Source organism: Neomonachus schauinslandi, chromosome 6 (assembly GCF_002201575.2).
Source record: "Neomonachus schauinslandi chromosome 6, ASM220157v2, whole genome shotgun sequence".
In the NCBI taxonomy this organism is placed as follows: domain Eukaryota; kingdom Metazoa; phylum Chordata; class Mammalia; order Carnivora; family Phocidae; genus Neomonachus; species Neomonachus schauinslandi.
Genome location: NC_058408.1, coordinates 127,720,050 through 127,739,572, shown reverse-complemented (window position 1 = coordinate 127,739,572; position 19,523 = coordinate 127,720,050). Strand labels below are relative to the sequence as shown.

Sequence of the window (19,523 nt, the reverse complement as noted above, 5' to 3'; positions counted from 1 at the left end):
CGGTCTTTTTAGTGTCTTTTGTTCGTTTGCTTTTCTTCATCTCTGTTACTCTGACCTCATTTCTCAAAGACAGTTAAGGTAATCTCCCAGGTGCTGGTCCCGTCTGCCTAGGGGACCCCTGCCTACCCTCACTCTCCTCCTAAGTCTCCTGGCCCTAGTGGAAGCCAGTTAGGTTCAGAGAGGTATAGTCTCCCTTGCCTTTGCTGCTTATGGTCTCCTTTCCTATGAAATGAACAAGGACATGAAGCAGAGGCAAAGGACTCCTTGCCCTCCATTGTAAAAGTCCATCTCTTGGCCCATTTACATATATCTGTTCTAAGAACTCTGAACAGGATCCCCATCATCATCTAGAATTCACCCCCTAAAGGGGCTGCCCATGCTCTGTCCGTGCCCCAATGTCTATGCCAGGTCTGTGGAGAACCCTCCAGAGCCAGGGGAGAGCCAGGAGCAGGGCATTGCTCCCAGAGAGAATCCTTTTAGCTGCTTGTCCCCGTCTCATGCCTGAACTCCTACCACAATTCCTGCTGAGTTAATTGAATCAAGTGCTTGGAAATTAAATCCAATTGAAGACATTAAATGTGCTGGGGTCACTTTAGCTGAAGCTTTCAGTCTCAGCAGGTCACTCCTCCAGAGGAGCAGTTGGGCAGGCAAGAGGATCACATGGGACATTGCCACCACATCATCCAGACCCACCAGACACTGTCTCCCCACCCCCCCACCCCCCTGCCTTCCTTCTGGCGGGTTGGGGGCTCTTGTTCTAGTAGTCCAGTGAAGAGCCTGGGGAAGGTCAGACAAGTAGGCTCAGTCACTCAATAGCCATTCCTGGGAGAGCTGGAGGCAGCCCAGCTCAGTGATAGCCCTTGGCTTCAGAAAAGGAGCTAATCCAGGGGAAGGGGGCCTCATAACAAAAGCATTTCTTCCCACTCTGTATCCTCACCTGGATCCCCCACACCATTCAGTGACTCCCCAAATCTTCTGGAAAATAGAAGGAATCTAGGACAAGGCAGGTCACAAGAGAGAAGGGCAGGAAAGTTGAAAGGGAAAAAGGAACAAAAGAATAAAGTCTTGAAAAACACCTGGTTCACTCTTTTCCTTTTCTTCCTGGTGGGCCAATGGGGGTCATTAGATCAGGGAAGAAGGTACCATCAGAGTGAATGTAGCCCAGAGACGGGTCTTGCAGTGGCTGAGAGTTGGAGTCTTTCTGAGAGAAGAGAAAACTAGTCCACTGGCCTGAGATGAGCCTGTTAGAGGCTGGGCTGATCTTTGCTCTGCATCCCTAACCCCCTCCTAGCAGGGTGGGCACTGGCGGGGAGCCACAGAGACCCGTACATGGGAGGAGAACAATAGAGAAGGTAGGGGTTGACATGGAGACTGACCTGAACAGGACACACAGACTTACCCTGGCTGGTGCTGATGGTGGGAGAAGGAGTGCCTAAGAGTTGGGGTGGGGGGGGCACGGTTTCCTCACAGTGGGTCTTTTCTGGCCCTGCTCCCTCCTCCACCGCCAGGACCCATGGCTTCAGGTTTAGGGGGTAGTGTTGCTGGAGAACCAGTCTCCCTCCCCGCACTTCCCAGCTCACCCTTTCACCGGGTTCCTCCCCCGAGCTGCAAAGAGGAGGGGGCGGGGGGTAGGGGGAGCCAATCCCGGCAGCGCCAAAGGGGGGAGGCGGCGGTGACAGCCGCGGGGAGGGGGCGGGAGGAGAGAGGCGGCTTGGCTCTGGCTCCGTGCTTAGCTCCGCTCTGCCTCCGGCTCTGCGCTCACCTACTGCCCAAGCCTCCGGCTTCTGCCCCAGGACCCCCGGCAGGACCCCAGTCCATCCCAGACTCAGCCCCAGCTCAGACAGCGTGCAACGCCGCCAGGGGGCGCCGTGTGAGCGCCCTATCTTGGCCACCCGGCGCCCCCTCCCACGGCCCAGGCGGGACGGGACGGGGGCGCCGGGGGCCATGCGGGGCCAAGGCCGAAAGGAGAGTTTGTCCGATTCCCGAGACCTGGACGGATCCTATGACCAGCTCACAGGTGAGTCAGGGGCTCAAGGGTCGCGGGAGGGAGTGTAGATTCCATCCCCGCAGACCCTTAAGCCTATCTGACCCTGGCCAGGCCCTTATTCACACTCTACCCTATTCCCAGGCACCCTCCAGGTTGTTCCGGGCGGCAGGACACCGGGGTTCAAAGCCTTGGGTCCCGTGGGGGGTGGGGGAGACAGGCGGGCAGGTGGGGAGAGGCAGCAGGTGTGGGCGTGTGTGACACAAAGCTAGGAGAGTGTCTGGAGTGGGAGGTGTTACGTGCGTGAGCGCCTGTCATTCTTTGTGTGTGTCTGTGTGTATATGTGTGTGCGCCTCCCTCAGCTGGTTGCCATGTGCCCTAGGCTTGGTGATAGGGTGAATGTGATTTTGTTGGCTGTGCAATTGTATGATCTTGTCAGATGTTTGAGGTTGTGTAGGACTCTGTTGTACTAATGAAGTTGTTTTGACCATGTGTCTCTGTTGTATGTGCAACTCTGTGCTTTGAGTGTGTGATTCTGTATGCAGTGGCATGTGACAATCAGAATGTGTCAGGGCTTCACTTTATGGGGGTATGTGTCTTTGTAAGACTTTAATGACTGTGGCCCTCCTGGGGCAAGCATTTGTTAAAGTAGATTGTATTGTTTTGTGATTGTGAGACTATGCAGATTATATTGGCAGTTCATGCTGATTGTGTACTTTCATGTGGCAATGTCTGCAGTGGGGTTCTGTGTCTGTGACTCGTCTTACCCTTGCTTCCTCTCTGGTTTCCTGGTGTAGAAGGGGGCCTTTACCGCACACCACTGCTTCCCTATGTTTTCCACAAATAGCCCAGGTGGACTCAAGGAGGGACTCTAGTGTCTGCCCAGCCTGGCTCCCAGGAACAGCACCTGGCCCTTATGGGGAGGCTTTGGTTAGTGTTTGGGTCATTGCCCCCTGCCCCCAAGAAAGTACTGAGATATCATTCTTTCAACTGAAGCTCCTTTAACCCTCAACAACCCTCTCAGAACTTCATCCAATCTGAAGGAAAACATTCCCTCTTGCTTCCCCTCCAGACCCAGAGATAGAAGCTCTTGGCCTGGAAGGTGCCGTGTGACCTTCCCAAACTACTTTGCTGCCCAGGCGTGCTCTGTCTCCCACAGTATGGAGTACATCTGTGCCCTCACATATTCCTGGGTTTGGTAGGCAGACCTACGTGTTTGTGTGGGTGACTGTGTCACCTTGTATACATTTCCATGTGTGTTTTCTGTCTCATTGTGCAGCCTGCCCAGGAACTCCAACAATGAATGGGAGGAGGGAAACTGTCTCCTGTCTCTGAAATAAGTTGGGCAGGTGGGGGGAGCCCATGACCCTTGTCTGTCCTGAGGGGAGTGAGGTTAAGTCTCCAGGATGGGGAAGAGAACTAGGATCTAATTGAGACACTTGAGAAAGGGTCTCCCCTACTCATTGACCCTGGGAAAGTCCTAGTTCCTATGCCGAGACTCCCAGAAGGGAGAGCCCTTTGGCTCAAGCAGGCCCCAGATGTGACCTAGATGTGGTTCAAACTGTGATGGAATCCAAAGGTCCAGCTCTGCCTTGACCTGTGTTCTCACCAACCCAGGATCCTTGGGAGTTTAGGGCCCCAAGTTGCTCATGAGCACCACATTAGTCAGTGTTTGCTTCCTGCTTTAATTGATTCTCCCCTTTAGTGGAACCATCCCCTCCCCACTTGGCTATTTGAAAGAGAGACTGGGTGAAGGTGGGGAAGTACTTGTATTGCAAGGTGCAGGAATGAGCTATTACTTTTGCTCTCTGGGTCTCACTTTTCTCATCTCTAAAATGGAGGTCTTGCCTGTCTGCCTCCCAAGGGAAATAGGTCAAATGTTGACAAGTGTCAGGAATGGTGTTCATCATCAGCATCCCCACTGTAGATAGCTCCACACACGACTTGGAAAGTAGAAACAGCACTACCAGGAGCTCTCCTTTCGAGGGAGGGCTTATCTTACAGCAGGAGACAATTGTGGTTGGGACTCCCCCTGATAAGGCGATAAGGTGCTGGGTGCCTGGAGACACCGGAGTTGAAGCCCGAAGGGGAGTCGTTGTCCGAGGTGCTGAAGAGCCTTCTGGACGGATGTACTGCCATGCCTTCCTAGTTCCCAAAGTTCCTTCCCTGTGCAGGCGGGATTCCTGGGATGGACATGGGGGTGGTCTTTGGCTTCCGTCATTCTGGTCCATTAGATTGACAGGGAGGGAGTCCTTAAGTCATCAAGGCATCCTGGGTATACACCCGATCATTTTCCTCCCCCACTCCTCCAGACTCAAAGCTGGGGGAGATTTTTTTTTTTTTGGTGGGGGTGGGGAGAATCTGAGCCCCACCCCGCCCAGATCTACCCCCTCTGGTCTTCCAAGCCTGGTAGGGCTACTTGGAAGTATGGCGTGGTGGGAAAAAGCAGCAATCGGTGGCAGTCCTGTCTAAGCCGGAAGCTGGGGGAAGATGAGGAGAGAGTTGGGATCTGGCTGGCCAAGGCCTGAACTCGGGTCCCTCTGCTCGTAAATATCGTTTCCCCAGTCTAGGGCGCCCCCATGTGGTCTTAGAGCAGCCATGCTTACGGAGCTGATGCCAAATGGGGATGTCGCCTCCAAATCAAGGGGCAAAATTTGCATGGAGTTTGGAGGTGACTCTCGCCTAAATCATAAATGTAGGATTTTTAGCCAAAAATACAGGATCCCGGTCGGAGGAGTGGAACTATGTCTCTCCTGTAGGCTGTCCCAGCAGTTTGAAGCCGTCAGTGGGTCCTGAAAGGGTTTCCTTTGGGTACAGCCTGATAGGAGTCCTGGAAAGGGTCGGGGCTGGGACTGAGGGGAGGAGAGCTTTTCCTTCATGCATTTGGCTGGCGGTCAGCATATGATGGGAGAATGTGAACCCACTGGAGCAAGACAGAGGGACACAAAACCGAAAGTTATGAGAGAAAGGGATTTGGAGCAGCCTCTTTTGCCACCCCACTACAATGTGCAGTTCCTCCTCCTTCCTCTTGCTCTCTCCCATTGGTTTAGGAAGTATGGAAGTGTGGGACGTTGCCATGACGACTATGTCCTCTTACCCCCCATGGCTTCTCCATGCCAAATTGGGAGGAGGAGGTGTGCGACAGGCAGAGAAGGAAGGGCTGCAGCGGGGCAATAAAGAGTAACGTTCATTATCCCCTCCGCCAGCTCCTTTTTCACAACCCGTAGGTGCCTCCCCTCCCCATTAGAAATCCAGAAAACATTCCCAAAGAAGGCTGAGAGAGTCCGTCCTCCCCTCCCCCACCCCGCCCAGTCTAGGAACTTTGAGGACGGGTGCTTCAGATGACGGGGCCAGGGTGCGTTTTCTCCCTTGCAGCCCAGAGGAGAGAGCGAGCGGAAGATTCTGGTCCTGCCCGTCCGGCCCTCCCGCGCCGCCCATGCAGGGCCCACTGGAGTGGGGGCGGAGACCCGACCTCCCCGGGCCTTGGGGGCGGAGCTTCGCCAGTGTGCTCTCAGCAGAACCATGAACCGATGCCCCCGCAGGTGCCGGAGCCCATTAGGGCAGGCAGCGAGATCCCTCTACCAGCTGGTGACTGGGTCGCTGTCGCCAGGTATGAGGAAGGGAGGAAGGGGCTGGACCCTTCAAAAAGTGAGTGAAGTGGGATAAGAACCTTACAGAGGTGGGGAGGGGAAGGGCCCCTCACAGAGATGGAGGGAGCAGGATCCCTCAAAGGAAAGGGTTTAAAGGGCAAGCTCCCTGACAGAGTGGAACTAGGGATAGGGTTTCTTATAGTGAAGGTGGAGGATAGGGGTCTTCAAAGAGGAGAGGATAGGGGGCATCATGGTCCCTCAAATGGTGGAGGAGGAGGCAGGGCTTCTCACTGAGGATAGAGGAGGGGGCCTTAGCAGGTGGATGTAAGGGGCAAGGCCCCTTGCAGAGATAAGAGGAGGAAGCTTGCAGCAGAACAGGGAAAAGGCAAACCCTTTACTAAATTGCTTAGTTTAATGGGATCTTAAGATGCCTGGGGTCAGTGTCCAGAAGGGAAAAGTCCTGAGGTGGGACAGGACCAACATAAAGTCAGCTAGTGAGTTCATGAATGATGGGATGAATAGACTTGCGTGGCATAAGGATTGTATGTCACCATTTTGTCTATCTCTGGGAGTCTGTACGAACAGGGTTATACATCACTCAGGTTGTAATCACTGGGTCTGTGCATCCTCGGGGTTGCCTATCTTTGGGATTCTGTGACACTGAAACTGCATGTACCTGGGGTTTTGTGCTTTAGAGTTGGGTTGAGGGTTCCTGAGTCACACTAAGTGAGTTGTGTAGTCTTCACAAGATTGTACCTTGGTGTGGGATGTGTCGAATTTATGACATGTGGATTGTGGATATCATATCATGGTACTGCTGAAATTTACGCACACCTCCACCTGGGTTGACTCAGGGCAGCCTGGGCAAGGCCCACAGAACCTAGCATCACCTCTCCACCCGGCCTGGAGAGACCAAAACCACCTAGCCCCGTGGCATTCTGGGATCTGTAGTTCTCTGCCTCTCTCCGTGGTAACCTCTTGAGCCCCTGGAGGCCTCTCCTTGCCATGTGTCCCCAGAAGGAGGGGAGTTGGGGCTGAGCTAGAGCCATGCTTGGCAGTCTCTTGGGGAGCATGCGTCCCTCAAGCCCCCTGCTTGGACCTGTCTCCAGTGACAGATGGCTGGAGCCCGGCAGGGCCAGCTCTCAATCATAACAGGAATGACTTCCAGGCCCCAAAATAGCCCCAAAGCCTAGGGAGTTCATTAATCACCTAATGCAGCTGGGGGCTGCCGTGTCTTCTGGCCTGGCTGGGGATGGAATGGGGCTGGGGAGCTGAGAGAAGAGCTCTGGGGTCTTCACTGGCTGGGGTCTTCACTGAGGGGTCAAGGACTGATGAAAGTGGTACAGCTACATAGGGTGGGTCCCCTCATAAGGCAGTATTATTCCAGGTTTGAACTGTGAGAGATAAACAACTAAATGTTAGGAGTATCTCTGCAGTGAGATTTGAGGGGCCTAAGGAGGGCCCACCTAATGCTTCAAGATAGTGTTCCCTTGAGCCCTCACTCTGCCTGAAGTGCTTCCATTAAGACTTCATTCCCTTGGGTGAAGAGCTAAGTGACACAGGGATGCTTAAGGACAGATCTGGGCAAGTTTCTCTTTGGGCCCTAGGACTTGAAAGGTCTCTCAGTGGGGAGGAAGGAGAGTCTGGAAAACAACTCACTCTTTCACTTACAGACCTTCCCACCAGGGCCCTGGTTGATTAAGAACCCCGAGTCCCTGTGAGGCTAGGTCAAGATCTCTGAATGTTGAGGGTGAGGGTGAGAGACAGAAGAGGAGGGTCCAGGGACAGGGCAACAGCCTACAAGGCTGTCAATCTCTCTATCTGTGAATCAGCAGCAGAGAACCAGAAGATGTGACTGTGCTCCCTCTTTCATTCCAGATAGTCTGGCTTGTCATTCAAGGCTCTATGGAATCTGAGCCATTTTGGTCTTATCACTTACGGCTCTCCCAACACAAACTAAGCTACAGTCATCCAAGGTTCCTTGACCCCACACACATTGGAAGGACAGACTGGCAGATCTTTGGTCCTGGTTTAAGTCTTGATCCATCCTTCTCCATCTGTGCTATCTTGGGAAAATCACTTCCCTGAGCCTCAATTCTTTCGTCTGCAAAATTGGTATACTACTACTCACTCTGACCATGTCAGCTGTAAACACAGGAGTAATAGACCCTACCTCTCAGGTTTATTATGAGGACTAAGTGAGATGATATATGTAGTGTCCAGGACACAAAATGTGCTCAATAAATGTGGACCCCTTTGTTAAGGTAGACTGTTGACATTTAGCCATCTTTTAAGAACCAGCTCAAGAAATACCCTCTCCAAGTTTTCCCTGGCCTCCCAGTTAGAGAGCTTTTACAGTTAAATGAGCTTTTATAGCTCATTTCATGGCCTGCCTAGAACAGTTCCTACCACATAGTAGGCACATAACATATTTTTTGAGTGAATAGAAGCCTTATAGTTCTCTCAGTGGGCTGTCTCTCCCTACCCAATGGAAGCCAGAACCCTGTTTAGTTCACCTTTGTTCCACAGAGCCTGGCATTCAGTTTATATAAGTCCAATTTTTAAACATCTTTGCCCTTTAGGAGCTTGGAATCTAGTTGAGGAAACAGGACTGATCCAGAAAGATCTGGGTTCAAATATGCATCCTCTCATCTTAGCTAGGTGACCTCAAGCAAGTCTCTTTATCTCTATGGCCCTGGTTTACCTCATCAGTGAAATGGGCACAATACTATTCAGTCTACCTACCTCATAAGGTTGTCATGAGAAGCCATCAGGATAACAATGTTTGTGGAAATGCTTTGTTAATTGAGAGTTATAGAAATGTAAGGGGGAAGATGTTATGTTATTAATAATGTGCAAACACTTCACAGTTACTCTGTGCCAGGAGTTATTCTAACAGCTTTCGATGTATTAATTCATTTACTCCTCCCAGCAACCATATGAGGTGGGAAACAGGCACACAGAGGTTAAGAACTTGCCCAGTTAATGGCAACTGACAAAACCAGGATTTGAATCCAGGGAATCTGGCCCTCTGGCCCACACTATTCCCTACCATGCTATGCTGCCTCCTTTTACTATTCCCACTTAATAACATTACAGAATTCAGTGCTAAGTTTTGAAGGCCCAACATTGAGTTCACTAGAAATTCAGGTAGTTGGGAGCCTGCTGAGGACTGGAGGTCCTGTCAGGTAAGAACTAGAGAACAGAAGGAGAACAGAAAGGAAGGCATTCATAGCAGGAGCAAAGGCACAGAGATAGCACCGAGTTTGACGTGTTTGGGGGACAGTGAGGAGGCCAAAGTGGCTGGAAAGAAAGGAATCTGCTGATGAGGGTAGGGGGAATTAAAGGCCAGGTATGGAATTTGGACAGTGATAGGGAGATACTTGCTGGTTTCATCTGTAAATCTGTAACCTCTAAGGAGTGAGAAGCCAAAAACAGTCCCTAGATTGACTTCTTCCTGGAGGAGGGGTGGAGGGGCAAGCAGAGGACCAAGCCAGCCTGTGGCATACCCTTCTTCCCATGCTTTCCACACTTTCCACAGATGTTGCGGGGTGGGGGATGAGGAAGGGGTAAAATAAGGTATGAGATGGACGCCTGACCCCCAGTGGTGGCCATGTAGAACTGCAGATCAGTGAACTTCAAATGAAGTCGTAGGGACAGTCCCACCCAGACTTTCACCCCACCGCTGGAGGTGAGACACACTCATCCCAGAGCTGGACAAGGGAGAGGGCTCCCTCTGGGGTCAGTCCCCCTAAACTGGGCCTCCTGAGTGGGCAAGCTGGCTAAGAAGGGAGCCAGTGTAGTGTGACGATTTAGAGCACAGGCTCAGCGCCAAACTGGGTTAAAACTGAGGCTCTGACTCTTACTGATCTTGGTGATTTTCTTAACTTCCTTTTGCCTTAGTCTTACCAGCTGTAATGTGGAGGTAACGGTACTTCCTTCATAGGTTTATTATGAAAATTAAATGTGATCATGTCTGGGGGCACCTGCAGGGCTCAGTTGGAAGAACATGTGACCCTTGGTCTCGGGGTTGTAGGTTCGAGCCCCACGTTGGGTGTAGGGATTAGTTAAAAAATAAAATCTTAGAGGCGCCTGGGTGGCTCAGTCATTAAGTATCTGCCTTCGGCTCAGGTCATGATCCCAGGGTCCTGGGGTCGAGCCCCACGTCGGGCTCCCTGCTTGGCGGAGAGCCTGCTTCTCCCTCTCCCTCTGCCTGCTGCTCTGCCTACTTGTGCTCTCTCTCTGTCAAATAAATAAATAAAATCTTAAAATAAATAAATAAATAAATAAAATTTTAAAAAATAAAATCTTTTAAAAAATGTGATAGAAGGGCACGTGATGTAATGAGCATTGGGTGTTATATGCAACTGATGAATCACTAAATTCTACCCCTGAAACTAATAATACACTATATGTTAACTAAATTGAATTTAAATAAAAAATTTAAAAAAACATGATCATGTCTGTAAGCACACAGCGTGTGTTACCTAACACAGTGTATGCTCAGTCAGTGTTTGCCAGCACCAGCCGTAGTTCAGAGGCTCACTGGCTCTGCGAGCCGTCCCCCACCCACCCCTACAAACACGCACACCCACACAGGCACATACACACCACCACCACCACCACCACCACCACCACTGACAGAGAGCAGGGAAGATGGGGGAGGGGCTCCGGGAATGCTCCAGGGGGTGAGGGTAGGTGGTTTCCTTGGAGGGTTCAGATTTCCCTCCTCCTCTGGGCTTCTCCATCAGCTCCGTAACAGTTTTCAAGGAGCAGGCAAGGCTTTGGCAGATCCTGGCTGAGAGGAAGGGAGGAGCTCACTCTCTTCTCTCCCAAGGAATCTGAATCTGTGGGGCCCAGAGGTAGCCACAATAAGTCCTCTCCCCAGGGGGTCATGATAAGGCTAAGCAGCCTTGTTCCTGCCCAGGCTATTGGACCTAATCCTCCTTCCCTTGGGCCTCAGTTTCCCCATCTGTGGCCTGTGGAAAGAGAGGGCTTCCCGCCTCACAGTCTCCATGGCAACCACGATCGATGTTGGCGGTGTCCTCCTGGCTGGAGAGGTCACTGCCTTCCCCCCGCTTATATTCTCATACAGCTCCACGCAGATACAATTACACAATCACTGTAGACCCATAATCCTAATATAGGACACATCTGTACTATCAGTCTTCAGACCTACACCCACAGCCCTGCTAAACACGTACCCCTCAAACCCCATACACACTCAAATACTCCAGGGCACGCACACACACATACCATGGACAGCCAGGTCACTTACCCATATAGACAAGACACACACCTAATAGACAACACACGATCATGTGTAAACCACACACAGAGACACACATAAGAGGAGAAACACCTACTCTCCCTACACTCAGACACAGGAATGCACACAAGAAAACACTTATATTCTGCCACATACATCTATTACTTATACATGTGCAGCTCATAGTTTCCCTCATACACACACATACACTGCCCTTCCCTGCCCTCTCCCTCAGCATAGCTCCTCCCTCTGCCCTTTCCCTTTGGCAGAGTAGCCACAAGGTGTCTGGGGGAAGCTATCCTCAGGGACAGAGGCAGGTCACTGCCTTCCTCCTCTGGCCTGGCCTGTTCTGGCCCATATCCTTCTCGCCAAGGGCTCCTGAGATGCCAGTCTGTAGGCTGAACTGGCCCCGTAAAGAGGAAGAGGCCGTGGCTGGGAGGCGTGTGGGGCAGAGGCGGGGTGAGGGGGCGGGGAGGGAGGAGATGCTGGGAGGGAGAGGGGGAGGGAGGCTGCAGGCGGTCCCTACACGGGCTGGGGAGCCTGAGGGGGAGGTGGTGTGAGGAGGGCTGCCAGTGTGTCTGAGCCTCAGCTGGTGGGGGCCATGCCCCAGGCCCACGATGAACCTGGAAGGGCTGGAGATGGTTGCTGTGCTTGTGGTCCTCGCTCTGTTTGTCAAGGTCCTGGAGCAGTTTGGCCTTTTTGAGCCTGTCTCCTTGGAAGGTAACCCAGGTGTCTGGCTGTGTCTGGGTTGCTGACTGGAGGAGCAACAGCCCGCAGCGCTGGGGAGGGCGTCACTCTGCTTTTATGACTGGGGGCAGGGGTAAACATGTTAGTGATGGGACAGGGCTTCTGGGGGAGGTGTGGAGGGGTGCTTGGGGAACAGGACATCTGAGAGAGCTAAAGAGGGAGATTCAAGGAGTGGGACTGGGGGAGGGGCTTCTAGGGGAGGTGAGGAGGGAATCTGGGGGCTGGGTGTCTGAGGGAGGTGAAGAGAGAGGGCCAGGGGCCAGGGTGTTTTGGGGGGGTGATGAGGGGCACAGCATGGGAGGACTGGGGTATGGAGATGAGGGGAATCTATTGGGGACATGAGGAGAGGTCTGGAAACAGGCAGGGCTATCAGGAGTAGAGGAAGGAGGTTCCAGGGATCCTGAGATAACACCAGACTTCGGGGGAGTCCCTTTGGGGCCAGGGGCCCACCATGGCTCTGAAGACGTGTGTGACTCTCCACACTTCCATCCTTGCAGGTGTAGGTTACAGAGTGTGTGTGGACTCCGTGTGAGAGATACAGGGGGTGTGACCATGTGTTCATCTGTGTGAAAAAGGACAAAGTGTGTGACTGGGTGAGCCTTTGTATGTGACAGGGATGTGATTTAATGTGTCAGAAGGAAAGGGTATGTGGCTTTGTGAGATGGTGAATATGACTGCCTGAGGGGGACAGGTTGTGTGGCTGGGCCCCTTTGGGTACTGGATTGTGTGTGTGGCTGTTCCCAGAGTTCCCTGAGGAAATACCAGCTCCATACTCAAGGCTTGGGATGGGGGTGGGTTCAGGAGGGACACAAGTGGGAACACTGTGAATGAGACATTTATAGATCAGCTCTGACAGGAGGGTGAGGGGTAGAACAGATCAGGGACCTTGCTTCCCAGGCCCCCTTGCCCTCCCAGTTTGTCTCAGGATCTCCAGGTCCTGGGCATTGGGAATGAGAAATCACTTCTCCACATCACCCCAAAGTCGAGTGGAGAGAGTGATATTGGAGATACAGAGGGGAGCATGTTCTGCCTCCCCTGAGAGATTTGGCCTCTCCCTCCTCTTCACACCAAGAATTGTGCAGCTCCATAGCACAGCTATTCTCTAGTTCCACCAGGGACAGGAAAATAGGCAAGAACCGTGATAGGAGGGTTATAGGGTAGACACCGGGGAGAACTGAAAAGATGTGAAGGGAGCTGGAGACAAGAGGAAGGGCCAATGAACTGCCTGCTCTAGGGTTCAGTAAGAGCAGGAAACCCCCAACTCACCTTCCATCCTCTGCTGCATTTATCGGAGTGGGGTGGGTAGCAGGTTGGTCCTAGATGAACTAGGGTTCATCCAATCCTGAAACGATGAAGTCCATTTGGCTCTGACGTGCCGTGCCATGCCCTTTAGACTGGTGGGAAGAGGGGTCATCCAGGAAACCCAGGTGTTCTGTAGGCTGAAGGCAGCCCTTTCCCTTCCCACCTTTCAGAGGAGCCTAGAGGAAACGGAGTCCTGGGAGCAGGGAGGGGACCAGGGAAGGGGGGGAGTGTGAAGACGGGGAGGTTGGGAGAGGCGGCGGTGCCGTCCCCCTCCCCCCGCCCTTCCCAGTCCAGCTGCGACCACACCACCGGAGGCCCCAGACGCAATCCGGCTTCGGGAAACCAAAGTCGGGGCTAATGGAGCCCTGGGCTGGGGGCCAAGCCGCCATCGATCCCCTACTCGGCCCATGGTCTCCCTCCTACCTCTCCATAGCTCTGCGGGGGGAGGGGAAGAAAGGAAGTATCGGAGGGGGAGGCGTTGACTTTAAGCACTTACCTCCTGGGAGTAGGGCCGGGTCCTGAAGGGTGGAGCCTGGTTGGGGGGGGCGGGGCCTGCGTGGGAGCTGGGATGCCCTAGTAACCTACAACCCAAGGAAGTTGGGCCCCTCCAGGAATGGACTGATCAGTGTGCTAGGGCCCTGTGGACTCTGGTCCTGGAGTCTGGAGGTGGATGCTGCGGGAGACAGGCACACCAACGCAGAGCCCTCCCTGGGATGCAATTAGAGCTATAGGACACAGGTGTAAATAAGGGGAAGTGAGGGGAGCTGTGGTCAGTGGCTCTGGATAGCCCCACATTACAAAAAATACTCATCTCCAAGGTCTGTTATTGCTTCAAAGTTTGCTATCATGTCACCTTCAAAAACATGAGAGGGGGCACACTTTTAGGGTGGGTGAGTTAGCTGATGAGGAACTTTGTTCCACTGGTAGGGAGATTCCAGGTGCTCTGGGATGAGGGGTTATAGGAAGGAAAGGTGGGCAGAACAAACATGGGTTCTGTTGGTGATGTGCAGTCTTAGGTAACTGGGCACCTAAGTCACAATATGATATGGGTATGTGTCGTGGTGACCTTGATATGTGTCATAATGTTATAGGGTCACAGTATATTATAGTGTGCTTAACACACCGTGTCATGATGTCCCATGTGTTTTTGTATGGTTTGATCATGCTGCATGTAAGATGGCCTATGTGGGTCCTCATATGTGTGTGTCGTTTTTCCTAGGCTACATTTGTATGTTTGTATTAAGGAATTCTATGTCAAAGTGTGTGTGTGCCTGCGTGTGTGTGCATGTGTTGGGGCCTGCTTGATTAGGCCATTGGGTTTGAGTGAGTTGCTGGGTATCAAGCTGTCCTTGTATGGCATCCATCACTGTGATTTATCATTCTATGTGTCACTGTACACGCTTGTCACGCGTGAGAGAGAGAGAGAGAGACAGAGATAGAGAGGTGTTCCTACCCAGGCAGTCCTTGGGTTGGACGTCACCCTCAGACGTCCAGCTATAGCACCGGAGCCAAGGGCACTGGGTCAGCAGGCACTGAGGCCAGTGCCACCTCCCCTTGGTGGCCTCACTGTCCCCAACTGCGTCCCATTATACAAGATGCCTGAGTGGACTTTTTATGCCTGTGAAACCCACTGGGCTCCCCTCGCCCAGCCCCAGCTATTCTCACCATTCTCTTCCAGTCCTCTCCCAACACCCCTTCCCCTCAGGGTTGATTTGTGATGGTGGGGAGGGGAACGGAGGGATAGTAGAGGTTAATGTGCCTTCCTGGGGTCTTCTCTCTTCCCAGGCCACCCTCCAGGGCCCACTAAAAAAGCGCTGAAGCAGCGGTTCCTCAAGCTGCTGCCTTGCTGCGGGCCCCAGGCCCTGCCCTCAGTCAGTGAAAGCAAGTGCCTTTCCTGTGCTTCCGGGGGCGGGGCCCGTGTGTGTCGGGGTGTGGCCAGTGTGACAGAAGCGGGCCTGCGTGTGTGTGTGTGTGTGTGTGTGCGTGCGTGTGCGTGCGCGCGCGTGACCGGTGGGGGTGGGTGGGCGCCGGTAGGTCCCAGTGTGGGGAGGGCGTAGCTTCAGTGCCAGGAGCAAGCGGAATGTGGGGCGGGGCCAGTTTGGGGGCGGGGCCCAAGTGTCTGTGGGCGTCACGGGTCAGCAAAATGAGTGAGCCCCGGTGTTTGGGCGTGGCCAAACAGCCCGTGGCAGGGCTGAGGCCTGAGACTATGTGGGTATGGCCAATGTAGCCGGGCAAGACCAGTCTGCTGTGAGGTCTGTGCGTGGCTTAGTGTCTGCGACTGTGGCCTCCCGCTTTGTCCTGGGGAATGTTTTGGGCCTGGAGATGCATGTCGTCCCTGCCCTGACTGGATGGATGCAGGTGCCTACGATGGATCCCGTCTTCCTCCAGATGCCAGGACACTTGGGTTTTCCAGTCCCAGCCGGGCCCGAGTTGAGTGGCCTCACTTTGTCTCCAGGCCTGTTTCCTCAATTGGGCCTTGCCCACCCCATAGGATCATACTGAATTTTGCAAGCCACAGAGACCCATTTTGTAGTTATTGGAGAGTGTCGTTGTGTTTGATTCCACTGGGTCCCACATGGGGGTAGATTCGGGAAAATGACAGGCGTGAGCCCACAAGCATGTGTGTGGGGGGTCTGTTTCGTGTGTGTCTGTGCTCGTTCATTATTTGTGCCTCTGCGCGTGGGGCTGGGTGTGTGTGCATTGTAACACGCAGGTCTGTGAGATTTGCTGTTGCGTGTGAGGGGCGAGGTGTGTGTCTGCAGTTGGCCGGGTCTTCCACTTTCTCGGTGACAGTTCGCTCCCTTCAGCATTAGCAGTCCCAGCTTCCCTCCGCCCCCACAGACCCCGCCCGCTGGACCCAGGTGACTTACTGTCCTGGTGGGGGCGGGGACGGGGGCCTTCGGGAGCGTGGGGTGGGGGCACTTGCCTGGGGACTGGATGTTGGGAGCCTGGGGCAGGACTGGGATGGGGCCAAGGGATGAAGCCTTAGCTAAGGTTTACTGGGAGCAGGATAGGGGTGGGGTCTGGATGGGCTTGGCTGGAGCTGGGCGGGGCATGGCTCGAGCATGGCTGGGATAGGCGGGGATTGGCTGGAGAGAAGGATCTGGGCGGGGCAAGTGTGGGGCTGGGCGGATCTGAGTGGGTCAGGGAAGGCCCAAAGCCTGGACCCTCAGACGCTTCCTCTTGAACCTATTCTTTCTACTCCTCCCTTCCCGGGATGAAGATGGGGCTGGGGGCCTTCCCCTTCAACGAGGGCCAAGGGCCCGGGGGCCAGCGATGAGTCGGACCCCTGGCTCCAGGGCCAGGCCTGCCCATGGGCCCAGCCACCTGATAGACCTGGAAGCTGACCAGCGTCTTCTCCTTGCCTTGATATCCTCAGACCGGGGTCCAAGGAACTGGCAGGCTGGTCTCTGGTGTTGGAGATGGGGAGGTTGGGTGGGTCGGTGGTTTTGAAGAGGGTTCGTGGAGGCCGGGCCTGAGGCGCGGCTGTTCCCCCCTCCCCACACTGCCCCCCTGCAGACAGCGTGGAGGATGAGTTTGAACTGTCCACGGTGTGTCACCGGCCAGAGGGTCTGGAGCAGCTGCAGGAGCAAACCAAGTTCACACGCAAGGAATTGCAAGTCCTGTACCGGGGCTTCAAGAATGTGAGTGCAAAGCAAGGCCAAACTGGGTGAGGGGCCGGGCCTATCTCGGACTTCTAAGATTGGCCTGGATGCTTTAGGAATGTGAGAGGGAAGGGGAGGAGGAGGGACCCCTCTTCCCCAGAGACCAAACTTCTAGCCCGAGGCTCCTGCCAATTTGAGGCAAGGTGGAGCCTGTAGACTGGCCTGCTGGTTAGTTCCATTTTTTAAAACTTGTGCACTGAGAAGTCTTGCCTTCCTTAAAAGAACTGCATGGTGAGCCCCCCGAAGACAGGAAGCTTTTCCTTCTCTGGGAGCCTCTGGCATGGAGTAGGTGGTGGTTAGTAGAAGGGGGTTTTGTTTCTGCACTCCATCTGGTTTCTAACTTTCCTCCTACCTCCCAGGAATGTCCCAGTGGAATTGTCAATGAGGAGAACTTCAAGCAGATTTACTCTCAGTTCTTTCCTCAAGGAGGTGAGAGGACAAGGCCTGAGAGGAAGCAGCTGTCCATCTCTAGGCTGAGTTGGGGAGAGGGTTCTGGAGGGGCTGGGAATGCCAAGCAATAAGAGGGGTTCGGGGAACCCCACAGAAGTAGGAAGTCCTCTCCTGTCTGGAAGCCAAACTTATCCATGCTTATCCTACAGACTCCAGCACATATGCCACTTTTCTCTTCAATGCCTTTGACACCAACCATGATGGCTCCGTCAGTTTTGAGGTGAGCTGGAGGAGGTGGGTCAGGGAGGCCTGCTTCTTGGGGCTTCAGGGCCAGGATCCACAAGCCAAACCCATATTGGGGATTGGGTAAAGGGTATCTGAAAATACAGTTCCCCCTTGTCTCCTTCCCAGGACTTTGTGGCTGGTTTGTCGGTGATTCTTCGGGGAACCATAGACGACAGACTAAACTGGGCCTTCAACTTGTATGACCTCAACAAAGATGGCTGCATCACCAAGGAGGTGTGGAGCAACTGAAGAGTTGGAGAGCTTTTATGTGTGGGGGGAGGTGCATAGGGCCCTAAGGAGGAAAATGTGACCCATGCATGCTTCACCAGCAAGGGGTGAGGTCTGCCCTAGGCTCTAGGCCTCCTGATTTGGAGGCTGGGGGCTCTGAGGAAGGATCCTTTTCTTTCTTGGCCTAATAGGAAATGCTTGATATCATGAAATCCATCTATGACATGATGGGCAAGTATACTTATCCTGCACTCCGAGAGGAGGCCCCAAGGGAGCACGTGGAGAGCTTCTTCCAGGTGCCTGGGACTGGGTAGGCTGGAGGGTCCTGGAGTGAAGGGAAGGAGGCAAGGTCCTGGCAGGGAACTTACCTGAGTTCTGCCTGCCTCTCTCCTGTCATCCCTCCTGTTCTCTCTACCTGACTACCTTTTTGCAGAAGATGGACAGGAACAAGGATGGCGTGGTGACCATTGAGGAATTCATTGAGTCTTGCCAAAAGGTACAGACCCCTGCCCTCCACATTTCCATGATCTGGACTCAGGGTCCAATTCAGTGATGTAGGAGAAAGCTCCTTTGGGCAGAGTATCGTCTCCCTAACTTGCCCATACTCCCAAGTCCTGTTCCTCCACAACTCGGGGAGGCCTGTCCCTTCCCTACTTCAGATCTCTCTGGGTGTCTCCTTCCTTGCCACCTCTCTCTGTCTCTGAATGTCCCCATTTCAGGTGAATGTCCCTCTCTGTGTCCCTGCTAAGCTCTTTTTTATTTCTCTCTCTCTCTCTCCAATCTGCCTCTCCCCCACCATGGCTACAGGACGAGAACATCATGAGGTCCATGCAGCTCTTTGACAATGTCATCTAGCTCCCCAGGAAAGGGGGTCAGTTGTCCTGGGGGGACTATACTCTAGCCCTAGTCCAGGTGGAACTCACCCTTCTCTTCCCAGGTCTGTCCTCATCCTAGCTGGGCCCTGGGGGCTGTAGGAATCTAAGAGTCTGGGGATTCAGTGGTCCAGATTGCTGGAGCTAAAGGGGCCAGGGCATGGGCAGAGTGTATCTGTGGGGTGTTCCCAACTCCCAACAGCTCCCACCCCCTTCCTGCCTGACACTCAGTGCTGAGGGTACCCCCGCTATAGGAAATAAATGGTCTCCACCTTCCATCCCCACTCTAGAAACTACAACACTAGACAGAATGTCTTCGGCTATGGTGCTTTCCCTATCCCTGATCTCATATGCATTTCCTCTAAGATTTCCTTCTCAGAGAGTCTGTTCTGTCTATGGCACTGACTGGCCTTTCAGACCAGGGCCTTTGAGAGCCTTATAGGAGGAGGGACAAGAATGAAGAGGGAGAAATCTTAGGCCTGAGCCAGGTGGTTAGGTCATAGGTGGCTGGGGTAGAGTGCAGAAAGGCCTGGAGATTGTCAGTGACAGCTCAGGCATGCCAGACTATAGCTCTGAGCTCCATAGGTCTACCACCCCCAGGCTATCAGAATTTGGGTTCCAGGCCCTTCAGAAGACTCTGTCTCCTTGGAAATGCCCCAGAAATTTCCATACTCTCCTCAGTATTCCAGGAGAGCCTGGGATCCTGATGTCTGGCTCATGCCTAGAATTCCTTCCTCTCCTTCCTTCCTGTTTGTGTGGGTGGTGGCAGCAGCAGGGGAATATGGGTGGGAGATGTCCCAGCTGATACCTGCCGAAGTTTCAGGCTACCCTGTCTGAAGGCTACAACTCAAGTTTTCATTTGCCATTTCTTCTAGACTTGGAGGCATGGAGTGAGTCAGGGACCATCCAGTGGATGCCTTAGAAGAAAGGGGAAGGAGGGAGGCAGGCATAGCATCTGAACCCTGTGAGGGGGGGCATTCACTAGAATCTTTGATCTACCCAGGCTCTATTCCAACCCCCCACATAGTCTCCTCAATTCCTACTTAGGGTCTTCTTTTGCTCTATTCAGTCTACCCAGAGATGCCCCCGTACACACCTAGAAGGCAGGGACCACTCTTGCCATGCTGCCACCCTTTAATATACCTGCTCGTTCCATTTAGCTCACCCTCCCAGTCAGTCAGGATCTGAGGG

At 53.5% G+C, this 19,523-nt stretch overlaps 1 protein-coding gene across 7 annotated transcripts; it reads left to right on the top strand.

The window, feature by feature from the left end:
* The first annotated feature begins 1,747 nt into the window (after positions 1 to 1,747).
* On the top strand, positions 1,748 to 19,523 carry KCNIP2 (potassium voltage-gated channel interacting protein 2). 7 transcript variants are annotated; one of them, XM_021699465.1, is made up of 10 exons: positions 1,748 to 2,017; positions 14,678 to 14,773; positions 15,700 to 15,753; positions 16,412 to 16,536; positions 16,917 to 16,986; positions 17,157 to 17,227; positions 17,359 to 17,466; positions 17,652 to 17,756; positions 17,894 to 17,956; positions 18,268 to 19,523. In XM_021699465.1, exons 1-10 carry the CDS (start codon positions 1,945 to 1,947, stop codon positions 18,313 to 18,315), a joined length of 813 nt encoding a protein of 270 aa, XP_021555140.1. In that variant the 5' UTR covers positions 1,748 to 1,944; the 3' UTR covers positions 18,316 to 19,523. The 7 variants fall into 7 exon arrangements, with proteins under 7 accessions (XP_021555140.1, XP_021555139.1, XP_021555145.1 ...); XM_021699464.1 differs by having other exon boundaries at positions 1,945 to 2,017; positions 15,655 to 15,753; positions 18,268 to 19,517; XM_021699470.1 differs by lacking the exons at positions 14,678 to 14,773; positions 15,700 to 15,753 and adding an exon at positions 16,804 to 16,820 and having other exon boundaries at positions 1,945 to 2,017; positions 16,913 to 16,986; positions 18,268 to 19,517.